At 39.8% G+C, this 14992-nt stretch overlaps 1 protein-coding gene across 4 annotated transcripts in view; it reads right to left on the bottom strand.

The window, feature by feature from the left end:
• GADL1 (glutamate decarboxylase like 1) overlaps positions 1 to 14992 on the bottom strand; it is a 244640-nt gene that overhangs the window by 216439 nt on the left and 13209 nt on the right. For all 4 annotated transcript variants that reach the window (XM_048838655.2, XM_075125722.1, XM_048838656.2 and 1 more), the window contains exons 2-5: positions 5562 to 5734; positions 4532 to 4658; positions 1817 to 1907; positions 82 to 188 (exon numbers count right to left, since the gene is read on the bottom strand). In XM_048838655.2, the coding sequence (XP_048694612.1) occupies positions 82 to 188; positions 1817 to 1907; positions 4532 to 4658; positions 5562 to 5603 (367 nt within the window). In that variant the 5' untranslated portion in view covers positions 5604 to 5734. The remainder of the gene's footprint in view (positions 1 to 81; positions 189 to 1816; positions 1908 to 4531; positions 4659 to 5561; positions 5735 to 14992) is intronic.

The following is a 14992-nucleotide window of genomic DNA, read 5'->3' as shown; positions in this document are numbered from 1 at the left end:
TCACAAAATTCTTAATCTGTAGTTCTCTGCAGTTTCTATAGGTTAGTTTGAAATTCGGAAGATGGAAGGCTGTTTTCTTACCTGGATTAAATATGCCATCACCTTCTTTCCAGCCGACAAATTCAATCATTCTCTTCAGGACTGCTTCTTCCACTAACAAAAACACGGGGGACACCTCATATGTATATCTGAATAAATATAAAAGTATCATGATTGGCAATAGACTGCAGAACTTATGGTCACAGGATGTCATAGAGATTAAGAATTTAGCAAGATTCAAAGAGGGACTGGAGATTTATATGGATAACAAGAATATCCAGAGTTTACAATGTTAATGATAAAAAAAAGTTTTGGGAGGAAGATAAAATCTCAGGCTTCTGGGTTTAAGCCAATCTCTAACTATTAGGGGTTAGGAGGAAACTTCCCTCGGTGGCAGTTTATCCCACATGAATCTACTGTGCAATTTCTTGCACCTTCCTCTGATGCATCTGGTGCTGGATTTCAATATACCAAAGGTCTAATCCAGTATGGCAATTTCCTCTGTTCCTAACAGCATCATAAAACTGACCTTTACATTTTCAAAGCAATGCATAGGGATTTCAGTCATGTGATTTAGATTAAATGAATAACAGCTAATAAAACCATATGCTCCTGGGAAAAATTACCCATTTTATGTAAGTTACCCTTTTGTTTACTACACCTTTACATCTGCCTGCCCAACCAAGAAGCCATTTGTGCTCAGTTCAGTGCAGACTATTTTAGAGGAGATACACACACTGTGCTCTCTCATGGAGACTTTACTTTTGTTCTTTTTTATTATCTTGTTCTCTTCATCAAAAACAAAAGTCACTCGGGTTGAAAATGTGTATGGAAAACATAACATCCATTAATGTAACTAGACAATTTCTTGTGGGTGTTGAACTGTAGGAGCTCTTGTTGCTTCTGTAGTTTGGCACCCAACACACTAAAGGCTCTCCCTACCTGAAGCAATTGTACTTGGACCCTAGACTTCAGTTCTATCTTCCCCATATTGCTTGTTTATATTCCTATACAACATTTGTGCAAATTCATTGTGGTGCCCATACTTAATACTATGTGGAGCAAATACTGAAGGTGGCTGAAGGACTCCACCGGGCATGCTTACGAGAGTTCAGCTAACATCAGTCCTAACTTTGGATCAACTTTAAAATACCAGTCCCAAAATGGGAAAAGTTTATTTAAGGGCATATAACTTTGGAATGCCATGGACAAGAAAGAAAAATGGATCAATTTAACACTTCATACCAAACACACACAATGAAAACAAAAAAATAACATTTGTACAAGCTGCACCTTGAACACCTGGGAGCAGATTGAATCTCCGTTATAATGGCATAAATCCCAAACAACACCAGTGAAGTTACCTTGTATTTACATTGGTGAAAGTGAGATCAAAGTCTTGCTCATTGAGAGGACAGCCTTTATCTGAATAAGTTTGTTTTTAAAAGTATATCTAAATAGCATACCTAAATCCCCTAAATAAGAACAAATTTACAGGTAAAAGGGATGACAAACAAAAGCCCTTCAGTGGGGAATCTTTACTCCAAAATTAAAACCTACAGACTGAAAAAGGCTCCAACAGCTTAGCCAAGTTTCTGTTGAAGTACATGGTTATGTGATGCAGAACCAAATTCTGTTATCTCCAGGTTCCTGCTAGAAGTCCTCTGTGTTAATGTAAAGAGAAACCTGAAGTGGGTATTCATAATTTTTTAAAAATCTGGATTATAATAATAGCGTTCCAGGGTTATCTCAATGAGTACAAAAGAGAGACACTTACACACTTGGGTTTAATGCTTCTGTAATGAAACGAGCCACTAAAGAGTAATAATCAATACCAGCATACAACTGATTGAAAAATCTTGGATGATCTGCAGATTTAAAAACGAAACGTAAGTACTTGTAAGTATACGTCACAAGTGAAAACAAACAACAGCATCTCTACTGCATGACCACAGGATGCAGATATATAGATTAATGACAGGTTTCAGAGTAACAGCCGTGTTAGTCTGTATTCGCAAAAAGAAAAGGAGTACTTGTGGCACCTTAGAGACTAACCAATTTATTTGAGCATGAGCTTTCGTGAGCTAGTGAGCTGTACCTCACGAAAGCTCATGCTCAAATAAATTGGTTAGTCTCTAAGGTGCCACAAGTACTCCTTTTCTTTTTGCATATATAGATTAAAACATTCTACATGGTCAAACAGCAGCATTTTACTTTATTATCCCTTTTGTATCCATGTGACTCTCCTTTCCCCAGATTGGCCAAACTTTTCACAAAGGGTGAAATTCGCAACTGTGCTCAAACAAGGTGTAAGTGGGACTTAAATAGCCTTCTTCATAGGGTTGAATTTATTAAGGCTGCTTGAAAACTTCCTGCTGAAACTTTTGAAGGAAAATTTGGTTTAGTTTAAACAAAAACTTTCATAGAAAGTACCAGTTTTTTCCTCAAACATTTTCAATTTTTTATTGGAAAACTGAAAGCTTTTTGTTGAAAACAAAAAAAAATAATAATAATTCAGTTTTCAGTTTTGACCCCCCCCAAAAAAATTTCCACTGAAAATTTTAATCACACACAATTTTTCTCATTTTCATTTATATTTTCTGCTGAAAAAAACCCCACCATTTTCAGACCAGTTCTAAAATATACACATACAGCCTCATCTTGAGAGACAGGAGCTGAGGGCAGTCTGACTCTGCACTCTACATTTGGCTTCCTAAATTTCACTCTCCATTTTAACCCCGCACTTAACTTTTATCTATCCCATCAGTGTTCTTCTTTCCTATCCCTCCCTGCCAACTTGAGGGGAAGTTTTCTATTTTTTAATTTCCCTGTTAAGTTACTTTAAAGAGCCAACCTGTCTGGAAATGCTTTTCTAAATGTTTCTTTTTTTAAAATTGTGTTTCTTTCCTTTACCAGAATTTCTGAGATATCAAGAAAAAGAGAAACTGTCTTTTACCCTATTACCTTAATTTAAGAGGCACCATTTGGGGTTCTGCTTTATTAAATAAATGAGAAATTATGTTAAAGTTCTCATCATAAAATCAATTCAATTCAGGGTCCACTACCATCTGGACTACAGTTCATCACATTGTAACTAGCTATTATAAAACCGGGTGAATTCATGACAGACTAGAAGTCTTAAATCTGAAGCTTTTGCTAGCTTTTATAGTTAGGGTAACGTTATTTGTGCACCTTGATTTTGTATTTAATTCCTTTTCTAGGGTGGCACAGTGCAACAAATGAAAATGTAAAAAAAAGTTACAAAATGAAGATAATATATTCCTCTGACATTGTAATGACATCTGCATATTAATATTGCCTAGGACTCTTCAGATAAGCACAGCTAATTTCTGTGTTCTTCAAAAACATATGCTCACTCTCAAAAAAATTTTTTTATTCTGTAGCAACAGCATCTTTAGCAGGAAACATACCCAGTAATTTATATCAAATGTCCTTCACACCTTCTCAAATACACTGTGCGTATAGGATATGTAGCTATGCTTCTGAAATTCTAACTAGGCTTTTGATACACCACCCTATTTCCTAAACAGATGTTAATCATTTCTTTCTGTTGATATTTGGTTATACAGAATGCTTTTCATCAAGTTTTCCTGCCTGAGGCCAATTCTACAAGGTGCTGGGTGCCTTTTCTGAGATGCTGAGCGCTTATTCCCCATTGTCTTGAGCAGGAATTGTGGCTGACCAGCATTTTACAAGGGGATACTCAGCAAGTAGCAGGATTATGCTCCAGGTGAAATCTGTATCCATTTGTGAAAAAAGACAGTATATACCTCACTCAGTCACCTGATTATATTTAAAAAGCGATTTAAAGCATGCATTAAGGTTTTGACTTTCCTTTTGCAAACAGACTGTTTGCTATGCGTTAACAGTAACCGCAGTGCCATTCTTGACCAACCGCCTGACTTAACCTTGCCTTATTTGCATTAAATGGCAGTGACTATGACATCACTACTCACCAACCAGACAGCAGGAAGTCCTATGCAAAGGTCTTGGGGATTCATAAAGGTCTTTCTCCTGCCTGATTTGGTAAATTGTTATATCATATTCCATACCTGTCTAGAGGCCAAAGGTGTCTTTCAGGAGACTTTAGAATAGCAGAGTCTCCCATTAACATCAATGGTAATCCCTCGCAGGATTTTTTTAATGTCATCATACAGATTTTAGTCCCCCTCAGAAATCCATCTGATCACTGTGAGGATCCAGGTGGCTTGGCAGGTATGATACTCTCATTTTACAATAAGGACTAGATATGAAGGAGAGAAGAATTACTTATGCCAGCATTTACTCAAACAGCTATAGAACAGCCAATTAAAGCATTCATATGCCTTCATATAGTTACAGGCAGGTAGAAAATGTTGACATAGCAAATGTCACCTTGTTTCCTGAAGGGTAACAAAGTTTAGGAGAAAATACCCTGACTTCAGCGTTTTTGATGATAATAAGGTAACACAATTAGAACTCAAATTCCTACTAGTTTTGACGCTGTATCGTATAATGTCCTGGCAAAGTTGCAAGAGTCTCTGATGGGGCTCTCCGGTATCCCTCATTTCCAGATCGAGAAGTTTTTTCAGTTTTTCAGGAGGCTGCCATTCACAAACCTAATGATGGGGGAAATGTCAGCAATGAATACATGTTGGCTGAGGTGAAGACAAACGTTATGGTAATAAAACCTCACTCAGCAATGGATTCTGTAATGTAATGGTTTCCAAAGTAAGAAAATTGCACTTAAAAGTGCAGCACTACTCTGAACAGCGACTGTAAAAATGGCCTCATGGGATCCTATTTTTATTGTGTCTCAGGGACTCCCTGCTCAAACCTGTTCTGGTTAAAAGCAAAAAGATTATTTTTCTAACAGCCAGAGCTGCAAACTCATCCTGGAATCTGGAAACCAAGATGAGTTGCTTCTGGTTTGTATATCTTTATTAGGCGTAATAAACCTGTAGGCCAATTCTGCCTTCAGCAACCCCCATGATATGCCAGTGTCTTCAAATGCTGTTGTGCCAAGGGCATGGAGCTGGCTCATGCAGCCCACAAATGGGCAAGGCCGGCCTACCTGTCCAGCGCCTCTCTCAAATAGCTTCTGCAAATAAGGGTGCTACGGAACCCAGATAAGTCTGTAATACTGCCTCCTCCAGTGGTAACATAGCTACCTTTCCTCAGGGTTGAATCTGCCTCTGGCACAGATGCTCTTGCAGGCACAACAAATTCAAGGGTAAATTAGGCCCCAAGACCAAGGGGGAAAAAAAAAAAAATGGTATTCCAATGTAATGCAGGCAACGTTTTCTTGCAAATATATATTTTAATTTAATTATGCTATTAAACGGTTTCATGATGCCACATTTTTAAATCTAGGCAGCTATATTTTATTTCAAAACCTAACCACACCGTCAAAGCAAGTTGTGCCCTTTATGTGCTATAAAACTCAGCTATCTTGGAAAGCTAAAGTTTGTAATCACTCATATCTATTACAACATATTTTCAAACTGATTCCAAGGCTTTACCTTCTCTGTTACATCAGCAGCTTTCCGTATGACCTCCTCCATTATGATCTTACAGGCCTCTTCTACAAATTTCTCTCCTGCTTTTGAATCTGTTATCGGGCCGTTCAGAATGACACCATTCACCAAGACAGCATTCTTCTTCCTCTGGAATATATCCTGTTTGTTACTATCAACTGTAAAAGAAATGTGACTTGGTTAAAGTGATGCGTGATCAGCTAAATCAGTGGTTCTCAACCAGGGGTACATGTATCCCTGGGGGTACGTAGACATCTTCCAGGGGGTTTATCAACTCATCCAGATATTTGCCTAGTTTTACAATAGGCTACGTAAAAAGCACTACTGAAATCAGTACAAACTAAAGTTTCAGACAATGATTTGTTTATACTGCTCTGTATACTATGTAAGTACAATATTTATATTCCAATTGATTTATTTTATAATTATATGGTAAAAATGAAAAGCCAACCATTTTTCAGTAATAGTGTGCTGTGACGCTTTTGTATTTTTATGTTTGATTTTGTAAATTTTTAAGTGAAGTAAAATGTGGGGGTACACAAGACAAATCAGACTCTTGAAAGGAGTACAGTAGTCTGGAAAGGTTGAGACCCACTGAGCTAAATCATTAGCTGGAAAAAAAGCACTCTCTCACTACTAACAATGTATTAAACTCTGTACACGCAGCCCAGTGTAATTAATGAACTCCTTAGGGAAACAATTGCCATGGATCTTTGCATGCATTAAGAATGCAGAATTAAACCCTAGAATAGGAAGGGAACAGCTTTAAAAATAGAAATTATCTAATTTCATTAATTTTTAGATAGATAGATCGATAGATAGGCCAGCCAGAAGGGACCATTATGATCATCTGATCTGACCCCCTGTATAACACAGGCCATTGAACTTCCCCTAGAGTAGATCTTTTAGAAACACATCCAATCTTCATTTTAAAATGGTTGTCGATAGAGAAGCCACCACAAACTTTGGTAAATTGCTCCAATGATTAAGTCCTCTCACCACTGAAAATTTACACCTTATTTCAAGTCTGAACTTGACTAGCTGCAACTTTCAGCCTTTGGATTATGTTATACATTTTTCTGCCCATTGAAGAGCCCATTATTAATTATTTGTTCCCCATGTAGATACTTATAAGTTGATCAACTCAGCTCTTAACCCTTTCTTTGTGAAGCTAAACAGATCGAACTCTGAGTGCGTCACTATAAGGTGTATTTTCTAATCCTTTAATCATTCTCACGGCTCTTTTCCAAACCCTCTCCAAATAATCAACATGCTTCTTGAATTATGGGCACCAGAACTGGTCACAGTATTCCAACAACATCACACCGGTGCCAAATAACTTCCCTACTCCTACTCAAGAGTCACCCGTTTTGCATCTCAGGATCACATTAGCTCTTTTGGCCACAGCGTCACACTGGAAGCTCACATTCAGCTGATTATCCATCACAACACCCAAATCTTTTGCAGAATATTTAGATAGTGGTAACATCCAAAACATGCTAGGAACCTTCCACATACAGAGGAAGACATGGTCCCTGCCCTGAAGAGCACACAGACTGAAATAAAAAAAGATGCGGGAGGTGACAAGCACCTGGCTTATTAGCTCCATATTAAGCACACTAGGTTTCTTTGTCCTCTGACCCTTCCTCCACCATTCAGCCCTTTTTCTTTCCTCATGGAGCAATTCCCAGCATCATTTACAGCATCCTTATGCCCTTAACTCCCTCCCTCCATCCCAACATCTAGCCTGATTGTTCTGACCATACCACCTTTGTCCCTCTCCTTCAATTCTTCCACTGGCTCCCCCTTCGCCACTGCATTAAGTTCAAGCTTCTCACAATTGCTGAGAAAGCCCCTTCCCAGCTTTACTCCTCCCTACTTTCTGCCCTGGTCTCATCATTTCACCCCACATCTGATCTGCTCTCCAATGATGCCACATCTTGCTTGTCCACTTCTCCCACAACCATCTCAATGCTTTCTTTCTTAACACCCTATGCATTGGATGCACTTCCTGAGGTGCTCCACAAAGCCCTTCTCATCATCCCCTCATATAGATTCTTCCTGAAGCCACACTGCTTTTATATCATTAGGAAACTACCTGACTAAGGCATCTATTTACCTACTTCACTTATTTATCTCATGAGAGAAGATCAGGAGTCCAATTTTGACTGAGATGAGCATAAAGTGGAGGGTGAGACATTCAGGAGGAGATGTCAGAGAAATAGGCTGAGATGTGAGATTGAACAAAGACAGGCCAGAAGTGGAGAGGTAGTTTTGCGGCTATTCATGGATGCAGAAGTGGTAGTTAAAGCCATGTGAGTAGATAAGGTTACCCTTAGATAGTGAGCTTGGAGTGAAGAGAGGGTCTAGGACAGAGCCTGTGGGAACTCCCATTGGAAAGTGATGAAGGGGAAAACTACCAAACAAAAGAGACACACTGTACAGCCAGAGATGTGGCAAACAACCCGGTACTTCAATAGGGCAAGAAGGGTCAACATCTCAAGCAGGAGGGAGTGGTCAGCAGTATCAAAATGCAGCCGAGAGGTCAAGGAAAATGAGAATGAAGCGGAGACCCTGAGATTTGAATAGGAAGAAGTCATAAGAGACCTTGATACAGTTTCGGTCGAATGGAGAGGACAGAAGTCTGGTTTGAGAGGGATCCAAGACAAAGTTGGGGGAGAGGAACTCGGGGTAAAGATTGTAGACTGCACATTCTATGAGTTTGAAGGTGAAGGGGGAAAAGGTAGTCAGAGAGACAGGCAAAGTATAGTGTCTTCACCTCTTGGCACCCAGCACGCTTTCACATGTAGGAAGCATTGAGAAAAATTCTGCCAAGTTTTCTGAGTTCATTATCCCTTCCACTATTGACTTTACCATGAGAAGGAACGGTAGGGCATGAAGTTGATTTATGCAACAATATCCCATTATTAGTCTTGACAAAATTCAATTTTTATTTTTTTCATAATTTCAACAGTTAATATTGATGTTTATTTTTAAACTTTTTTCACTATTTTTATTAATTTCAATATTCACAATTTTGGGAAAATAAGGGGTGTTAGACAATAATTATTTAATTACAATAAACTAGAAGATTCAAAAAGTTAAAGCTTTGTCATCCTTAAAACACAAATGGGCTGACAACATCACGTCAAAATATACAAAGTAAATATCCTTAAATCAAACTCCAGTAAGTTTGCAAGCAGCATTTTTCTTATTTTGCCTATCTGTAAATTTTTTATTAACAAATATATTTTTTCGCGATTGTGTGTGTGTACAGTGAAATCAACATTTACCAGCATTTACCAATAAAAATCAATCCTTCCAAGCCTGCTCATGATGTATTAGGATAAATCATTACTCTATAGATCCCTTATGATTATTTTGTCTCCAATCATACAAGACAAAAAAGCAAGAAAATCCAAGGTCAAGTCTGTCAATCTGGACTTGATTTTGAATCTATGTAAATCAGGAGTAATTACACTGACAAATTGAGAAACACTGGCTTAAAATCAGAGATATTAATTCAGACCAGTGTTCCGAGGTATTAGATCATTACATATTACTGAAGGAATCTCTAGAAAAGAAAGCTCTGGCTCCACAAAGGAGCTACTCCTACACATTGCTCCATGATCCCATCAACAGTTTGGGTCTTTAAGGAGCAGTGCTTATCACTGGCTCTCTTGATTGTGCCTGTGAAATCAAAAAGTCCTCTCCAAAGTGACGAGGAAACTACAGGCATGGCACAAAAGTGAATGCTGCAAGGGGCCACATTAACTTATGTGCCAATATTCACTGGGTTACAGGCGGTGGCTGTTCCTGGTCCCACCCTGGCATGATCAAGAGTTTTCTAGCCAGGATCCTGCATTATTGCCATAGAAGGGCTTGCCTAGGCTTCGGTGGAGTGGGGAAGCAAACTGTGGAAGCACCACTCTCCCTCTTCACATTCTTTTTAACTCTCCAGTCAATTTTTAAATTCTTTTTTAAAAAACTTTTCAATCTCATGTTGTTAACTTTCTGCAGGCACAAAATAGCTACTCAATTTTCCTCTCATTATTAGGACATATAAAATCAAATTCTGACCTGAAGTGGCCAGTCAGTCCTCCCATGAACTACCAACTTTAATGGAAGCTAGTATGCACATCTATAAAAGTATTATTTTTACTATTAATATTGTCCGAGAGAAGAATATGACTCTTAATTAGTAAATTTAGGTTGATAACATGCCCTCTTGTACCAAACTTAATATACCAAGCTTTTTAATTTTAATTAAAAAGATACTTGTTCTCTTGTAGATCCAACATAGAACCTTGCGAACAGGCAAGTAATATTCCATCCCTTCAACTGAAAGCCACATAGGTCAATTCCCATCTTGCCTTAGAGCACAACTCAGCAGGAGCATTGTACACAATTTGCAGCTTTGAAAACTCTCAGAGGGTTTTCTCTATGAAAACGAAATTGATAGATTTCAGAAGATTTGCAGGACCTGGGTTTAGTGAGGAATGGGAAGACACCTACCTGCTCTTCGGGCACACTGAACAGTGAATTAGGGATTATTTTAGGATTTTGATTCAGTTCTCCCTTTGATGTACGTATGACCTCCCATAAATGTTAACAGAATTTGCACACACAAGGGAAAATACTGTCCCTCTCTCTTCTACAGATGATGTGAGCTTCACATGCAACACCATTCATTTAGATCTACAGAGCAGGGGCTGGGACTAGGGCTAGGATCTGAGGAGGCCACAAAAGGGATGCACACCACCTGTATAGCTCAGATGCCAGCTGTTGCAAAGTTGTCCCGATTGCTCTTTTGGGAGAACAGGATTTTATCCATGGAGAAAAAAATGGAGCCGGGGGATGCGAGGGCAGTTCCTATTCTGTTCCCAGAACCCGCAGATGTCAGCAGGGCGGATATGCTGTGAGGAAAGGGGGCGGACAATTGTACTGAGGCCCCTCAAACAATCTGCAACTGGGGTGAAAAGGGACGGTTGGGGCCCCAACAAACATGATGTACAGGGGCCCAAAATTTGTCTCGATAGGCCTGGATGACAGAGGCTGTGCCAAAGCCATAAGGCTACCCTTGTGCCACTGAACCAGTCCCACCTCAGATCTCCTAGCTCAAATGGAGACATGCTACCAGGACTTCCTCATCTTCTATTGCCCATAGAACAAACCCTCATGGGACTCTGTGGAAAAGTTAGTGCAGCCTTGTTCTGCACTAACTTTCCCATGGGGTTGGTTGTAGGGTAACAACCTTCCCTTTCCCAGCCTTGCATTTTTGCAAAGACAGGTTACCGGTCCCCAGACAGATATTTGCAGATCTTGGGGCAGAGAAGAACACTGTGGAGACAGCTGATTATTTCCTGCTTGTCCCCCCAACCCCACAGAAAGGATTAGACTTACGTGCAGATCGCAGGGGACATCTGGCCCTTAGTTTTTATTCAGTCCTTATTCAGGTAATCTCCCATTCCTTTAAATGGGAGTTTACTTGTTTAAGGACTTAGTAAGGAGGGTAGGACTTGGCCCTGGGTACATTCTTAAATTAGTCAGAAGAACAACATGCTCTCCATTTACGCAATCAATTTCTCAGTAACTTTTGGCTATAGACTTCCACGTCGGCCTATGAGCCAAATTCTAGGCTGGAATATACCATATGGATGTGGCCTCAATAGAAATTAATACGAACTACAAATTTTTGCATCCAAAAGCAGAATTTGGCCCTAAATACACGTTTTCTGTGTTGGCTGGGTTTGAGTTTTGCAGACCAAAATGTGGACTTAAAATATTGTGACTCTTAAAAATATCACAAGATTTGCTGTAAAAAACTGCTGTTTTACTTCAAGCCCCATTTGCTACTCTTACATGACAATCTGAGATTTCAATTTTTAATATTTTTATAGTAAATTGTACCCCTCATGGTTACGAGAACAAAGCTTGAAAACATGACCAGAATGTACCCTAAAAGTTCAAAAGACAGAAGGCCAGGAAAACCCCAGAACTATTTTTTTTTTTTTTTAAATCTCACAATTTTTAAGCAAAGCTTATGACTAGGGCCCATCAAATTCACAGCTATGAAAAATGCTTCACGGACTGTGAAATCTGGTCCCCCCTCATGCAATCTAGTCTTTTGTGTGCTTTTACCCACTACTAGACAGATTTCCCGGGAGAGACCAGCATTTCTCAATTTGGGGTCCTGACCCAAAAGAGGCAATGGGGGGGGGTCACAAGGTTATTGTAGGAGGGTTGAGGTACTGGTACCTTACTTCTGTGCTAACTTCAGAGCTGAGCAGCCGGAGAGCAGCAGTTGTTGGCTGGGCAAACACTTCTGAAGGCAGCATTGCAGCAGCAGCGCAGAAGAACGGGTGGCAATACCATACCATGCCCCACCTTTACTTCTGTGCTGCTGCTGGCAGTGGTTCTGCCTTCAGAGCTGGGCTGTGAAATTGACAAAAATGGACTGTGAATTTAGTAGGGCCCTACTTCTGGGGGCCCAACTCATGGTGGTTGTTTTTTTAAAATGTTCTGGATTGGCAATACTGGACTTGAAACAACCTTTAGTTTTCACTTTTAAATGACATGGTAGCTGGTTTAAATTGTGTGCTCTTAATACCTGCTTTTCCAAGCCCCAGAGCCAACAACGTCATTTAAAACTGTATGGAAGACCCAAAGCTTTTAACTGTACTTTTCCTTTTAAAAACTATTCCAAACATCATGGTCAAAAGAGCATTACTTCATTGTCTATTTCTAGTGGGCTTTCAAAGCCCCTTCTAAACAACTGAGTTTTAAAAACACACACAGTGGGTCTAAGAAAGCCCTTTGTGTTTCACAGGTAGCCCACATGCTAAGACAGCATCTTCCCCCATACATTTCTTATGTAAAAGTAGGCACATGATCTACAGATGGTGTGACAGCGACAAACTTCTTTGTTTTGCAAAAAGAAAAGGAGTACTTGTGGCACCTTAGAGACTAACCAATTTATTTGAGCATGAGCTTTCGTGAGCTACAGCTCACTTCATCAGATGCATACCGTGGAAACTGCAGCAGACTTTATATATACACAGAGAATATGAAACAATACCTCCTCCCACCCCACTGTCCTGCTGGTAATAGCTTATCTAAAGTGATCATCAGGTGGGCCATTTCCAGCACAAATCCAGGTTTTCTCACCCTCCACCCCCCCACACAAATTCACTCTCCTGCTGGTGATAGCCCATCCAAAGTGACAACTCTTTACACAATGTGCATGATAATGAAGTTGGGCTGTTTCCTGCACAAATCCAGGTTTTCTCACATCCCCCCCACCCCCATACACACACAAACTCACTCTCCTTTTAAAAGCTAGAAGCAGCATTCTAAGCAGAGTCAGAGAGAAGGCACACACAGAAAGTGCACCAGCAAGTGCAATTTCAGGTAAATGGCTCAAGCATAGAAGCAATACTAAAACATTAGCAAATGGAAGTGCTCTAAATCTGAGATTAAGGATTACTGACTGCTCAAGATGGCCTGTGACAAACAGAGGGCCTGATCCAGCTCCCATTCAAGGCAACTGGGGATTTAGCCATTGGCTTCAGGGGGAGCAGTATCAAGCACATAATTCTGAAAGTACAATATTCTACCTCAAAACCTTAATATTTTCAAACCAGCATTCCATTTTTATGATCAATATTATTTTCCTGAAAAGCAAGCATAAAATTTGAGCACCTAAAGTTGAAACGATACCATCTTTTTCACTATACAAGCCTTACTAACAGTGAAATATGTGATTCTGTGTTTGCATAAAATAGAAAAACCTTTGCTGCTATATTCTTACTCTGCAAAATTAAACTGGAGCCTTGTGCATGACACATTCTAACAGCATTTATTTGAGTAGAATAAAATGCCATGGGGAGATTTACTACTTACAGGAGGCACAGAACAAGAGGGGGATGGGTAAGAGGTTGCACTGTAAGGGACACAGCTTGTCTCTAAATATAAAGTGCCAAATCCTGCTCAGATTACTCATGAAATAGTCTCATGACTAAGTGAGTAAGTAGAGCGGGATTTGACCCAAAAGAGTAAATTACAAATTGTAACAAATTAATTTCACTAACTTCATCTGCATTCATCCTAAATAGATTTTAATTTTAAATCATGGATTCAACCTCTCAAAATTGTAAAAATTCTTTCTTGTATTAAATACTAAAAGTACTCTGCATCAAGTGAATTAAAAACAAATGGACAAATTCAATTTTGAACTGTCCGCCCTCCAGCGTACACTGGTTTGTTGTTATGCTGCACATTATAATATTAAAACTTAATCTGTGTTGGCCTATATGATCATTGTTATGTATGCCAGGGAATTCAATCATGATATAGATTTTTTTTAAATAATTGCTTTGTAAATGTCCATGATTCAAATAAAGCTGGTCTGGTGATACGGCAAAATATATTGTTTTATAGCAAACCCATTTCTCTGGCCTGCTACTAAGGAACAGCTAAAGACGACAGATGAAAAGTTTGCTAGAATGGATCATACAATGCTCAAAGTTGCAATGTTATGGGGTCGGAGTGGTGTGATACAGCTGCTTTGGTGCCCTGGGTGGATCACCCAAGTGCAAAAGAAATCCTCAAGCATTGCAGAGTTGGCATAGTAGCTCCTATACCACATCTCCTCCCTGCTGCTGGTGAAGGGGACATAGCCTGAGGAAAGGAGGTATGGACAGAGTGCTTGCCGTTGGAATGCTCTAACTTATACCTAAAGACCGTCCCTGCACACAGCAGCCCCAGGATTGTAATAGTGGAAAGGTGAACCCTATAGTGCAGAGTCTGAGCTGTAGACCTCTTTTACCAAACACATACAAATCCCAGAGTTGGCAAGAAGTCACCTTGGCCCTGGACGTAGGATAGTGCAGCCTCTGGGCTATGCTAAGTTGTGCCTGGCTGCAACAGTCCCTGTTCCAGTAGACAGGAATCACTGAAGTTGGACTATGCTTTGAACAAGCCTTTTTACCCTCCGACATACCTGATTTGCCCTATATGACAGGAAGGATTAGGAGGAAATGGCATGGACATGGCTATGCCAGCCATATGCCGCACAAAGATTCCTCTGTGCTGGGTAATCTGTTGTCAGGCAGCTAAAGTGGCAGACTGACATGAAGCACCCTCATCAGGAGCCACATCCTGCCCCTCATTGTTTCCAGAATCCTGAACAGATGCAGTCTGAGTGTGAGTGCTTACAAAGCATTATGCCTCTGCCCAACCACCCTGATCACTGAGTACTTACTAAACATGACAGTATCAAGTAGGACATTTTAAAAATGAAATAAAAACAAACAACCAAAAACAAAGTCGCAGGGTTCTACACTGTAGCCGGAGCTCAGGAGTGGATGTTAATATTTAAGAATGACATTTTGATGTCCCAACCAAGTAACTGAAAG

This window comes from Caretta caretta, chromosome 2 (genome assembly GCF_965140235.1).
Source record: "Caretta caretta isolate rCarCar2 chromosome 2, rCarCar1.hap1, whole genome shotgun sequence".
NCBI classification, from domain to species: domain Eukaryota; kingdom Metazoa; phylum Chordata; order Testudines; family Cheloniidae; genus Caretta; species Caretta caretta.
This window is presented reverse-complemented; position numbering and strand designations above follow the sequence as displayed.